The sequence below is a fragment of the Thalassophryne amazonica genome, chromosome 16 (genome assembly GCF_902500255.1).
Source record: "Thalassophryne amazonica chromosome 16, fThaAma1.1, whole genome shotgun sequence".
Lineage (NCBI taxonomy): Eukaryota > Metazoa > Chordata > Actinopteri > Batrachoidiformes > Batrachoididae > Thalassophryne > Thalassophryne amazonica.
Window position 1 is genome coordinate 15,024,601 of NC_047118.1, and position 13,059 is coordinate 15,037,659.

Consider the following 13,059-nt stretch of genomic DNA (forward strand, 5'->3'; position numbering starts at 1 on the left):
TGTCAGTATTGCATTTGTTTGTTTTTATATTAAGTAAAATTACACACAAACTGCTTGCACAAGATTACAATAAATGTTTGTCGACTGGAAACTCTGCTGCACTTCCACCAGGCTTCAGTGCAGCCTGAAGTGTTTTAGAGGATCAGATTGCACTTTGTCTTTCCTGCATCTTGTCTGCATGCAGATCCCTAAAAACTTGCCTTAAAGGTATCAAGTTTATCTTTTTACACCATGAGAGATCATCCAGGTGTATCTAAACAAATCCAGTCGGATTAGTTTTATCTGAATTTCCTCAGGCGAATTCTCTCTGTGGCTTCCCCGTCTGCATTTAAATGCAGCTTTTGGCTTATTAAGACAGAATAATTTGCATGTTTTTTCAGCTGCAGTAAAGCTTCAGTGTTAGATACAAGTGCAGGCTTGATGTCTGTGGTTTAAATCTGAAATCTGGTTGGAATGTCATCATTTGTTAGCATGTCTAATGAGTATAGTATTGTGCGTCTTCTCCAGGAGCCATCCTGCAGCTTCTGAAGACTAAGACTCTGCTGCTCCTGAGCGGCTGCATGGCGTACAGCGGTAAGTCGATTGGACAGTGCCTTCATGTGTCGCAGCCACCAGAAAACAATTGCAGAAACAAGCATGTCTTTGTGGCTGTGCAGGCCTGGAGCTGGCGTTTTACAGCGGCGTGTACGGAACCTGCATCGGAGCGACTGCTCAGTTTGGAGACGCGGCTAAAGGACTCATTGGGCTCTCTGGGATTGTGGTCGGCGTTGGCGAAATCGTGGGTGTGTCTGCATTCTCTTAGCACATTTTCAGATGATGTACTCTGAAGAATGTTCAAATCCATGTTTGTTTTTTTTTTTTTTAATCAGGTGGAGGCCTTTTTGGATTGTTGTTTAAGAATAGTCGCTTCAGGCGGACCTCGGTGGTGTTTCTGGGAATGATTGTCCATTTCATTGCTTTCTACTTAATCTTCCTCAACATGCCGGACGATGCCCCCGTTGTCGTTAAAACCACCACTCAGGACCCGTCCTACCTGACACCAAGGTAGTAATTCTCACCTCATTTCTCTCATTAGTGCAACAGAGCAGATGCCAGCGAGGCCGGTGGTGATGGTGTTCTCCTTTAATGTACTTTTTCTTTCAGCGTGGCCATTGCTTTGCTGTGCAGCTTCTTGCTTGGACTCGGTGACAGCTGTTTCAACACGCAACTCTACAGCATATTGGGCCATGCTTACGCAGAGCAAAGCGCACCTGCATTTGCCATCTTTAAATTCATCCAGGTAATCCCGCGTTGCCAATTCTCAGATGTTGTTAGCAGAAGTGGACAAAGCTGGGTTAAAATGCCGTCTCTTCAAGTGTCAAATTTACTGTTAAAAAGGAAAATCTTGAGGCCTGCATAATGCTACTTAATCTCCCTTATTTCTTCAGGAAAACCCGGCATATTTTTCATGTTTAATGTACTTTTTTCATAAAAACAGGAACAGAAGGGTATTTGTTCACAATAAGCACGCAAAAAGTGTTCAGTTGTCAATTCAGTTTTGTATCAGACATGAAACCTGAGTGCGTAATAACATAACAGTGGAATAAATTTATTCAGTATTATGTGAAAGACAGCAATTATGTTGGTTAAAATCTAATACATTCTTAAATAAATGCATTTATAAATGTAAAATGTCCTTGGAAACACCAAGGGGAGACTCACAAGGACTTTTTGGGTATTGATTCTCAATGTTTCACCGCCAGTTTGGGCCAAACATCTGACATATGTGGGTCAGGAGCTCGATTTAGATGGTTGGGATTTGATTTATGGAGTTAGGAGTTCAGGTTCAGGGGGATAGGATGGGGAATCAATGACCCATGAAGTCCTTGCAGTTACTTTTTAGCCTAAGCATGGGAAACTAGAGGACAGTCGACAAATGCATGTGAACTTTCACTAAAGTCCAGCAGTTTATCTGTCCTTGAAGTGAAAGTGGGGAAGCTGTCCAGCCCACAGACAAATAACATCAAAGAAGTGGGGCCAATTGAAAAGTAATAATAAAAAAACTGCCCTGCATTAACAGCTGTATCTTCTGTGACACCTGGTCACCAAATTGAATGCAATCATGTGTTGAGATAACCTGCTACAAATTAAGTGCAACTGTAACCATGACAATGCTTCATTAATTGTTTAAGAGTAAAAGGACTTTTACTAAATCCCGGTTTAAACTCCGTAGATTTGATTTTGAAAACTTTTGCCCAAAAACAGTTACATGAAGTAGTGTCTCCCTTAAATGGAAGTTTAATCTTACCGAACCTGAAATATTTAATCTCTCAGTAAATCCCTGTTTTCATCACCTTAGATTTGATTTTAAAACTTTTGCCCAACATTTCTGAAAGTAGTGTCCATTAAATAGGAAGTTTTAATCTTACCGTACCTGAAATATTTAATCAGTCAGTAACACAACCATGAAAATAAGATGTAAAATGTGTCTTCTCAGGCTTACCTTAGAGATGGACCTGTATGTCCGAGAATATTTCTGAATATTTCTTGCTGCTGAAACCTGGCAACTTCCTGGGAAAATTCAATAAGCATAGTCGGCATGAAAGTGGTAGCGATGTCCAAGGACATTGCACAAATGTACACCAGGAACCATGAAAACAAATGATTGGTGTTGCAAAAAATATGTTTTTGCAGGTAGGAGCATATGCATCACCTATAAACATTTGGCTCAAAGGACAGGAAAGATGAGAGTGCTGTAAGTCCGTCTGAATTATGTCCCTGCTACTCGCTGACTTAAAGTACGTTCTACAGCAACCGTTGGGTAGTAGAGGTTCCTAAGTGGCATTAGTACATACTAAGTACCAGATGATACATGGGAAGTCATTGAACTGCATGCATGCTCCAGCTGCTCTTCCACTTCACAAACAGCCGGTGTGCTCTTCTCACACATTTCACTGTTGTTTCTGTACATGTGCCGTTTGTGGATGTTTTGTAATAAATAAGAGTTATACTAAGTGACTTACTTTCCAACCTTAAGCAGACACACTTGTTGTGAATTTTTTGTACTTGATTTCACATTCATCTTCATAGTTTTGATCATGATATGTTTATGTATCAGTGACAGTAAAAGTACCGCCGGGATGTGTTTGTTTGCCAAATAATGGTGGGTGAAGAATGCCATAACAGTGTTGTATAAAGTACCGGAAAATCACACTTAAGTGAAAGTCCAGATACCCATGTAAAAAAAAAAAAAAAGATTTTGGTAGAGGTTCAAGTCACTGATTGAAATGCTACTCAAGTAAAAGTCTTAAAGTATCTAGTATTTATTGTACTTAAGTATGACAAGTAATATACAACTAAATGTACTCAAGTATTGAAAGTAAAAGTACAAGTAAATGTTAATAATCAAAAACGGACTGATTTTTTTATATTAAAATTTATCTAGGCTTGTAAATGACTGGTAGTATTAGTCAAAATACTGAAAATTGTGCACATCACACAAACACACTTCAGAAACAAGGTTTCAAAACCTAAACGAGAGTAGGCTACTCACTAGGTGTTCACAGGAAACAGTTATTTATTTCTATATGTATTTATTTATTTTCATTGTTACATGGTTTTATCTTTTCTCTTTTGTTTCATTAGGTTCTTTTTGTCTCTTTCTCTGAAATTGTATTGTAACATTATTAGTCGATTATTATTGACTATTATGTAGACTATTATTGTTGTTGCTATTATTAATATATGAATAAAAATAAATTTAAAAAAATTACAATTTGACTTTTACGACAATGAACGCTGAGCCATTAATTATACAGAAAACAAATCGACACAAACTTGCTGATGCGAACAGCTTAATGCTAACTTTAACATTGAAAACGCCATAGACATGCCAACACGTTAGCATCGGTCCCGTTTTTAAGTAAAAAAAAAAATACATCTATCAACTGTTTCAGAAGACCGTAACAGGTCGATTTAACATAAAAATATTACTCACAGACATATGCTCTTCGGGGTTTTAGCGGGAAAAAATTAGGATAAAGCGAAATTAAACAATGAATCCACAAGTCGTAGATCAAAGCTGCTTCGATCTGCGAATCACTGCTTCGATTGGTTCAAGGTTCAAAGCAAAGCCGCGCTGCAGAAAAGTTGATTACAGACCCGCTGCAGGTCCGTAATCAATGTAGAGAAATGATCATTTTCCTGACAAACACCCCGCAAGTGCGCAACTGCAAAAAAGCCTCTCGAACATGCCTCATGACAAATGGGCCTGACTTCGTTGCAGTCACTAGTTGTCTCTGGCTGAAAACATGACTTTTTTCGTGTGTGTGTTTTTTTTTTTTTTTTTGTAAGGAGTAACAGCATGGTGCATAGAAAATGTATCAGAGTAGAAGTATGCAATTAACGTCGGAAATGTAGTGAAGTAAAAGTGAAAGTAAGCTGAATTTAAAAAACTCAAGTAAAGTACAAAGTCTCCCAAAACATACTTAAGTACAGTAGTGAAGTATTTTTACTTCGTTACTATACAACACTGTGCCATACTTAAAAGTTTGGTACAGTAGTGTTCAGAATAATAGTAGTGCTATGTGACTAAAAAGTTTAATCCAAGTTTAGAGTATATTTCTTATTGTTACATGGCAAACAAGGTACCAGTAGATTCAGTAGATTCTCACAAATCCAACAAGACCAAGCATTCATGATATGCACACTCTTAAGGCTATGAAATTGGGCTATTAGTAAAAAAGAAAGTAGAAAATGGGGTGTTTACAATAATAGTAGCATCTGCTGTTGACGCTACAAACTCAAAACTATTATGTTCAAACTGCTTTTTTAGCAATCCTGTGAATCACTAAACTAGTATTTAGTTGTATAACCACAGTTTTTCATGATTTCTTCACATCTGCGAGGCATTAATTTTGTTGGTTTGGAACCAAGATTTTGCTCGTTTACTAGTGTGCTTGGGGTCATTGTCTTGTTGAAACACCCATTTCAAGGGCATGTCCTCTTCAGCATAAGGCAACATGACCTCTTCAAGTATTTTGACATATCCAAACTGATCCATAATACCTGGTATGCGATATATAGGCCCAACCCCATAGTAGGAGAAACATGCCCATATCATGATGCTTGCACCATCATGCTTCACTGTCTTCACTGTGAACTGTGGCTTGAATTCAAAGTTTGGGGGTCGTCTCACAAATTGTCTGCGGCCCTTGGACCCAAAAGAACAGTTTTACTCTCATCAGTCCACAAAATATTCCTCCATTTCTCTTTAGGCCAGTTGATGTGTTCTTTGGCAAATTGTAACCTCTTCTGCACGTCTTTTATTTAACAGAGGGACTTTTCGGGGGATTCTTGCAAATAAATTAGCTTCACACAGGCGTCTTCTAACTGTCACAGCACTTACAGGTAACTCCAGACTGTCTTTGATCATCCTGGAGCTGATCAATAGGTGAGCCTTTGCCATTCTGGTTATTCTTCTATCCATTTTGATGGTTGTTTTCCATTTTCTTCCACGCGTCTTTTTTTTTGTCCATTTGGGCAATTCTACAGTAATGGAATTACAATCTGAGCTAATCTGTTGTGGTTAGATGCCATATGTCCAGATTTCGCTGCTGTTGTAATTCCGTTACCATAGAATTGCCCATTTTAAAGCATTGGAGATCATTGTAGATTAACAGCCTATAGTTTTTTGCGCCTGCATATAAGTTTTCTCCTCTCCAGTCAACTTTTTAATCAAACTACGCTGTTCTTCTGAACAATGTCTTGAACGTCCCATTTTCCTCAGGCTTTCAATGAGAAAAGCATGTTCAACAGGTGCTGGCTTCATCCTTGAATAGGGGACACCTGATTCACACCTGTTTGTTCCACAAAATTGACGAACTCACTGACTGAATGCCACACTACTATTATTGTGAACACCCCCTTTTCTACTTTTTTTTTTTACTAATAGACCAATTTCATAGCCTTAAGAGTGTGCATATGATGAATGCATGGTCTTGTTGGATTTATGAGAATCTACTAAATCTACTGGTATCTTGTTTCCCATGTAACAATAAGAAATATACTCAAAACCTGGATTAATCTTTTTAGTCACATAGCACTACTATTATTCTGAACACTACTGTACATCAGCCGTACTGTGGTAAGCTGTTACAGGACAGTCTTGTCCACCAGTAGCTTCATAGAAGTAGTTTGTACTTGTATAACCATTCTAACATGCATATCCCGTCTTTTTGTGTGTGTGTGTGTGTGTGTGTGTGTGTGTGTGTGTGTGTGTGTGTGTGTGTGCCTGCAGTCTGTTTTTGCAGCAGTGGCATTCTTCTACAGCGGTTATCTCCTGCTGATGTGGCAGCTCTTGCTCATGGTCATTTTGGGATTCCCAGGGACACTCTGTTTCTTTGTGGCAGAGCGGATACAGAATGTCTCTGTAGATTTACAAGAACCTTAGAAAGAAAACCTTTTAATGACACTGTTGGCTGAATCTCTGGAACAATTGTTAAAAAGGAAAACCCTTTAAAGTTCATATAGCGATGAGTTTTACAATCCACTGAAGGTCAAGCAACCCAGTGTTTGTAAATTGAAAAAAAAAAAAAAAAGCATCAAATAATTCCTTAAGTTTCCACTACACATTTAAAAATAACTACTCGCACCTATATACATCACTTCCTGCTGAGGTTTGAAACTGAATCTATTTTTACATGGTTGAAGAAGTTCTCTGTACCACATACGAGGTCTATTAGATAAACCGACCCTTTTATTATTTTTTTTAACTATATGGATTTGAATGACGTGCGATTACACCAATCATGCTTGAACCCTCGTGCGCATGTGTGAGTTTTCACGCGTCGGTGACGTCATTTCCGTGTGGGCAGGCCTTGAGTGAGATGTGGTCCCGCCCTCTCGGCTGAATTCCTTTGTTTCACACGCTGCTCGAGACGGCGCGCGTTGCTTTATCAAAATTTTTTCTGGACCTGTGAGGAATAACCGAGTGGACACTATTCGAGAAATTAAGCTGGTTTTCGGTGAAAAGTTTAACGGCTGATGAGAGATTATGGGGTGTTTGTCACTGTAAGGACTTCCCACGCAGCGGGACGTCGTGCAGCGCTTCCAAGCGCCGTCGTCGGCCTGTTTCGACCTGAAAACATCCTAATTTAAGGCTTAATTCACCCAGGATGTCGTGAGAGAACAGAGAAGATTCAGAAGAGGCCGGCATGAGGACTTTATGCAGACATTCCACTGTTTAAGGACATTTTTTAATGAAAGACGTGCGCGCAAATTCGCCGAGTCGTTTCCATGACGACTCGGCAAATCTGTGTGCGCTGCGACAGGAAAAACACCTCCGTGTTGAAAACATTTGTAAAATTCAGGCAGCTTTTGATGGCTTTCAACAAGTGAGTAACTGAGAAATTGTTTAACAGCTTGGGCATGTTCCAACTTGCCCGTTAAGGTTTCCAACGGAGGTGTTTTTCCTGTTGCGACCCCCGCGGTCGGGTCCAGCCTGACATGCGACTCTGCCCGTACGTTCTTTCATTACAAAATGTCCGTTAACAATGGAATGTCCGAATAAACTCCTCATGCTGACTTCTTCTGAAAGTTCTCTGTTCTCTGACGACTTACTGGGTCAACAGAGCCTGAAATGTGGAAGTTTTCAACTTGAAACGGCAAGACGCTGCCGCCTCGAAGCGCAGATCGTCATCAGGCGCCGTGGGCCGTCCTTAAAGCGACACTACCAGATCAAAATCTCTCATCAGCCGTTAAAATTTTTACCGAAAACCAGCTGAATTTATCAGATGGTGTCCACTCAGTTGTGCCTTACAGTTTTGAAAAAAATTTGATCAAACAAAGCAGCAGTCTCTGAGCCATTCCTAAACAATGAAAAAATCGCCGAGTGGGTGGGCCACTCCTCAAAGACTGCCCACAGGCGAATGACATAACCGATAGGCGTGAAAAAACTCTCGCATGCCCACGAGGGTTCAAGCATGTCTGACGTAATCACACGGTGATTCAAATCCATATGGTTTTTGAAAAAAATAATAAGGTCGGATACTTTTCTAATAGACCTCGTAATGTGATGTTATGATGTAATGTTACTACTGATGCTGTTCGTAGTTTATCATAATTAACACTCCGCTGGGAAGTGTGTGAGCTTTGCTCCTAATTAACAATGCTTGACAATCTTTTCTTATTTGTAAATATTTATATGAATGGATTCTCTTTTATTTTCTTCACCCACTGGTGGTGTAAATCCTTAATACATTTCTGTGACTGCTGCATTAAGAATGCAGAAGTATTAATCCATAAGCCAGTCATGAATTTTCACCTAATTGGTACCACCTTAAGGGGGGAAAAAAAACAACACTTAGAATCCAGCCTCAGTGTATCATGGCCTACACAAAAATGTATGATAGCCATCCCAGGGTGGCAGGTGTAGCCAGGTAGGGGTCAATGCAGAATTACACAGAGGTCAAACTTTAAAAATGCTCCAATCATGTTGAAAAGTATATCACATTATTTGTATGATCATAACAATTCCAAAAAGATATAGTTTGGACTATCAATGAAGGAATGTTTTGGAGTTATGGGGTAAAAACAGCAAAAATGGTGACAAAGGTCAATTTCAGTTTGTACAAGGGTCAAAAGTTAAAGTTGCTCCAATTTCAGCAAACAATGATGCAAATTCTTGGTTGAAATAAAAGGATCAATAAATGGAACAGTTTTGACTGTTGAATGCTTTGTCTCCAAAGTAAAGGTCAAACAAGGTCAAAATCCATTGAATTCTATGACATGTGACATATGTTACCCTGTAACATAACTAAACATGACAGATGGTGCAAACTATTCCTTTTTAGAACCCTATTAACCCAAACAATAATTTACATATTTTACTGAAATTGGAGTAATTTTAATATTTGACCCCTTTTCAAACTGAAATTGATCTTTGTCACCATTTTTGCTGTTTTTACCCCATAACTCCAAAAAATTTGATTATAGATAGTCCAAACTATATCTTTTTGGAATTGTTATGATCAGACAAGCAATGCGATAGTTTTCAACATGATTGGAGCATTTTTAAAGTTTGACCTCTGTGTAATTCCTCATTGATCTCTACCTGGCTACAGCTACCATCCTGGGATGGCTATCATACATTTTTATGTAGGCCATGATACACTGATGCTGGATTCTAAGTGTTAATTTATTTATTTTTTTTCCCCCTTAAGTGGTACCCAAAACCTGCTTGGCCCATGGACTATATTGTTCAGATCTGTGGAGAAGTATTCCTGGAGATGAGTACTCCTCACGCTGAGATGTGCAGATGATGATGTTCAACTAAAGTTGACCTTAAAAAAAAAAAAAAGTACATTTAATTTACAAGTGAATAGTTTTTTTGTTGTTTTTTGACAGAAGGAACGAAAATAGCTCAAGTCTGACACTATCTCAATAAAAAAGATCAGATCATTTCTTCTTGTTATTTTGGGAACGGCACCTGTCTGCTTGCAAACGTGGGGTGTAAAAGGAAAAAAAAATGACAAGCACTGCTGATGGAGGAATATTTATATCCATGTTTGAGGTAAATTGATTCATGGAAACAGCCATTCTAGATATTCTGTGTGTACAAGCATTGAGACAAAATTTTAACATTGTATTCTAAATGCAACTACAGTGAATAAAAAAACAAAACAAAACTGATACTGCATGTCACACTGTCACCAATTCAAAAGGAGCCACAAACAAATACTGCATAAATGAAGAAAGTTTTCAGAAGGTAGATATTTTTGTATTACAATTTTTGAATGCCTCTTATGAAATCTAATATTTTGAGATATGCATTTTCTATTTTTTTTATTTTTTTTTGGCAGGGGGAGCTATAGGCCTTAATTATTTAAAAAAAAAAATGTCCTAAAACTAGAATACGTACATTTTCTCTATGAAAAAAATACCGAACTTTATCATGCTATTTGAATTTTTTGAGATGCGCCTGTAGTTCGTTATTTTAGAAATGTGGGAATGGAACGCTTGTCTGCCTGGGTGGTTAGCATCCAGGACTCAAGGTGGTTCCATGGTGCTGTGAATGCCGCAAAACACAGCATCAGTGCATCATCCCAGACTTGATGTCGGAATCTTCAAACTTCCAAGCTTTCTGAACACACATGGATTAAACATGGTGGAAAGGTTGTATGTTAGCCAACGATACAGTGGTTCTAGTTTGGATAGAACGGCTCCAATGTCGAGGTCACAGAAATATATATACTACTTATATTACGGTATTATTGAAACAGAACACATCTGCACAAATTAGTATCAATTGTTTAAAACACCCGTGGTACGATACTGCACACCAGATAGTTGCCTATTTGTACAACAAACCATACAAGATTTAATCTTGATGCCAGATTTATATCAAGAGCTAACATGCTATTAATGAGGGAGGAGCAGGAGCCATTGCGGGGAAGAGATAGGGTTATAAGCCTTGAGGTCCCACATTACTTCACTGGTAATTGAGTATTGATTACATTATAATGAGAGTAAGCAGTTTTGTGTGATCTCGAGTCAATTGTGCCACTTACTTGACAACAACAAAGCTCAGTGGGTCTAACTGAAATAAACAGCATTTACTCACAGAATTAAATTCTGGAGAGGTTGAAACTTTTGGTTTGGAGATAATAAGGAAAGTAACTATTTGAACCAAGAGTTGTACTTGAACACTAATAAATGTAAACGCTTCTGCTGTTTAGTAACTTCACTCTGCATCCCAAATGACAATCGGAAACATGAGAAAAAGCTAAACTAGCAACTACAAAGCATTCAGAAAAGAAGTAAATACTTAAGTGTCACAATCTTGCCAACATCTTGAGTATTCTAAATCAATTGTCTGACATTTGTAGGACTTTGTAAGCACTATGTCCTGTTTTAAACAGCTGTGTTGGCTGCTACCCACATGCCAACATTCCAGCACATCAGCGACTACTTCAAAAATGGGTCTCTGTCTCTCGCTCTCTCTCTGAGAGAGAGAGAGAAAACACAAGCAGACCCAGAACTGCACTGTGAGGAACACCAAGGCTGCACTCACAGACAATTTCTTTCTTTAAACGAGACAATGCAGATTAAAATAGCTTAAATTGCGTAAATGTGCCACATTTAGTCATATAGGAAAGTTTTTATCTGCAGTCACAGATTGGTATATTAAAAAAAAATTACACACGTGTGTGTGTGTGTGTGTATGTATGTATGTGTGTATATATATATATATATATATATACACACACACACATATGCAGACACAAAAATACAAATGATTTATAAAATCTGGTGAGAATCCGAGAAGTAGTTTTGACGTCATCCTTCAAAGCCTCTATAAAGGGAACTCTTGATCCAGAATTCGGATCTGGATCACCTCCCAAATTCAGTGGAGTCTTCCGTGCCCTAATATGCATCTCTGGTGCATATTTGGTGAGAATCTGTGAAGTAGTTTTGACGTAATCCTTCAAAGCATATATAAAGTGAAACTTGATCCAGAATCCGGATCCAGATCACCTCCAAAATTTAATGGCTTCTTCCGTGGCTTAATATGTATTTGCATTGAAAATTTTGTCAAAATCCGTGCAGTAGTTTTGACATAATCCTGCTAACAGACACAAATAAATGGCGATTTTATTACATCCTTGGTGGCTGTAATAAAAAGTTAGAAAAACTAACATTTACTAAACAACAAGCTAGTCCAGATGAGCAGGTTTGAGGCCGAATCAAGCGACTGGGATGAGGATCAGCACCTCCAAATCAGAGACCATGGTCCTCTGTCAGAAAAGGGTGGACTGTCCCCTTTGGGTCAGAGCAGAGTTTTTGCCCCAAGTGGGGAATAAGAATCTTGCAGTTGGAGCGTGAGATTGATAGACGGATTGGGATGGCATCGGCTGTTTACAGAGGCTGTACTGGACGGTTGTAGTGAAGAAGAAGTTGAGTGAGAAGGCGAGACTCTCAATTTATTAGTCGATTATCTATCCTCACCTATGGTCATGAACTTTGCGTATGACCAGAAGAATAATGTCACTGATACAGGCGGCAAAAATGAGATTCCTCTGTCAGGTACCTGGGCTCACACTCTTGGACAGGAAGCTTGACTATCCGGGAGGGAGCCAGCTTAAGTGGTTAAGGGCATCTGGTGGCCCTCTGGTCATCTCCCTAGGGAGGTCTCCCAGGTATGTCTGACTGGGAGGAGGAGACCACAGGAAGACTAAGGATGCATTGGAGGGATTAAATTTCCCAACTGACTTGGAAACGCCTTGACAAAAGAACGAAGAGTTAGAGGACTAGGCTGTGGATAGGGAAGTGTAGGATGAGCTGCTTGGTCTACTGCCACTGTGACCCAGACCTGGATAAGTGTCAGAGAATGAATGAATGAATACTCCAGACACCAGCAAGTATGAGTATCCTGAGAAACTATGGAAACGCTGCTTAATGCTAAGCACACAGTAAATGGAAACTGTCCACATTCATTTATACTTTGCTCCAAAACAGCTGATCTCTGTGGCACTTGAGATTTATTAACAAAATAAAATCCCTCCTTAGATGTGCTTTCATCCCAGATTTCTCAAAGTACCACTTTAGTTACCTGAGAATCCGGCTGAAAAGCACATGAAATGTGTGCATCAGCGCTGATCAACTTCATTGTGTCACATCCTGATGTACTTTGTGGCTCTAATTAGCGGGCTTGATTGAAACAAACCTCGGGGAAACACGGCTGGGTTCATTAGAGGTCTAAAATGTGTCACGTCAAACGCTGTGCTTTTGGCTCTGGACAAGAGTTGCGCTCTCAGAGTGTAAACAATCAGACAATTTCAAAGTCTGCGCTCCCAGGGGATGAGTTCATTTCATTTATTAATTTCCATCTCTGAGCTGCTTGATTTCTTCTGACTGCTGCTTAAATGTGGCTGTTCCCAGATCTTTGCATCTGGGGCCTCGCTCTTTTATTCGATTTGACGACTCATTGCCGTGAATAATGGAAAGTGCACATCGTGGGATATTCACTGCAGTAAGGTTGAGAGCGCAATTAAATCAGACAATTTGAAAACAACAACATGC

General features: G+C 39.2%; 1 protein-coding gene across 1 annotated transcript in view; it reads left to right on the top strand.

The window, feature by feature from the left end:
• Nucleotides 1-6,653, top strand: part of LOC117527625 (UNC93-like protein MFSD11) — a 32,652-nt gene extending 25,999 nt beyond the window's left edge. The window contains exons 9-13 of the mRNA XM_034190054.1: nucleotides 508-573; nucleotides 657-782; nucleotides 870-1,044; nucleotides 1,144-1,279; nucleotides 6,278-6,653. Of these exons, the coding sequence (XP_034045945.1) occupies nucleotides 508-573; nucleotides 657-782; nucleotides 870-1,044; nucleotides 1,144-1,279; nucleotides 6,278-6,430 (656 nt within the window). The 3' untranslated portion in view covers nucleotides 6,431-6,653. The remainder of the gene's footprint in view (nucleotides 1-507; nucleotides 574-656; nucleotides 783-869; nucleotides 1,045-1,143; nucleotides 1,280-6,277) is intronic.
• Nucleotides 6,654-13,059: the final 6,406 nt, after the last annotated feature.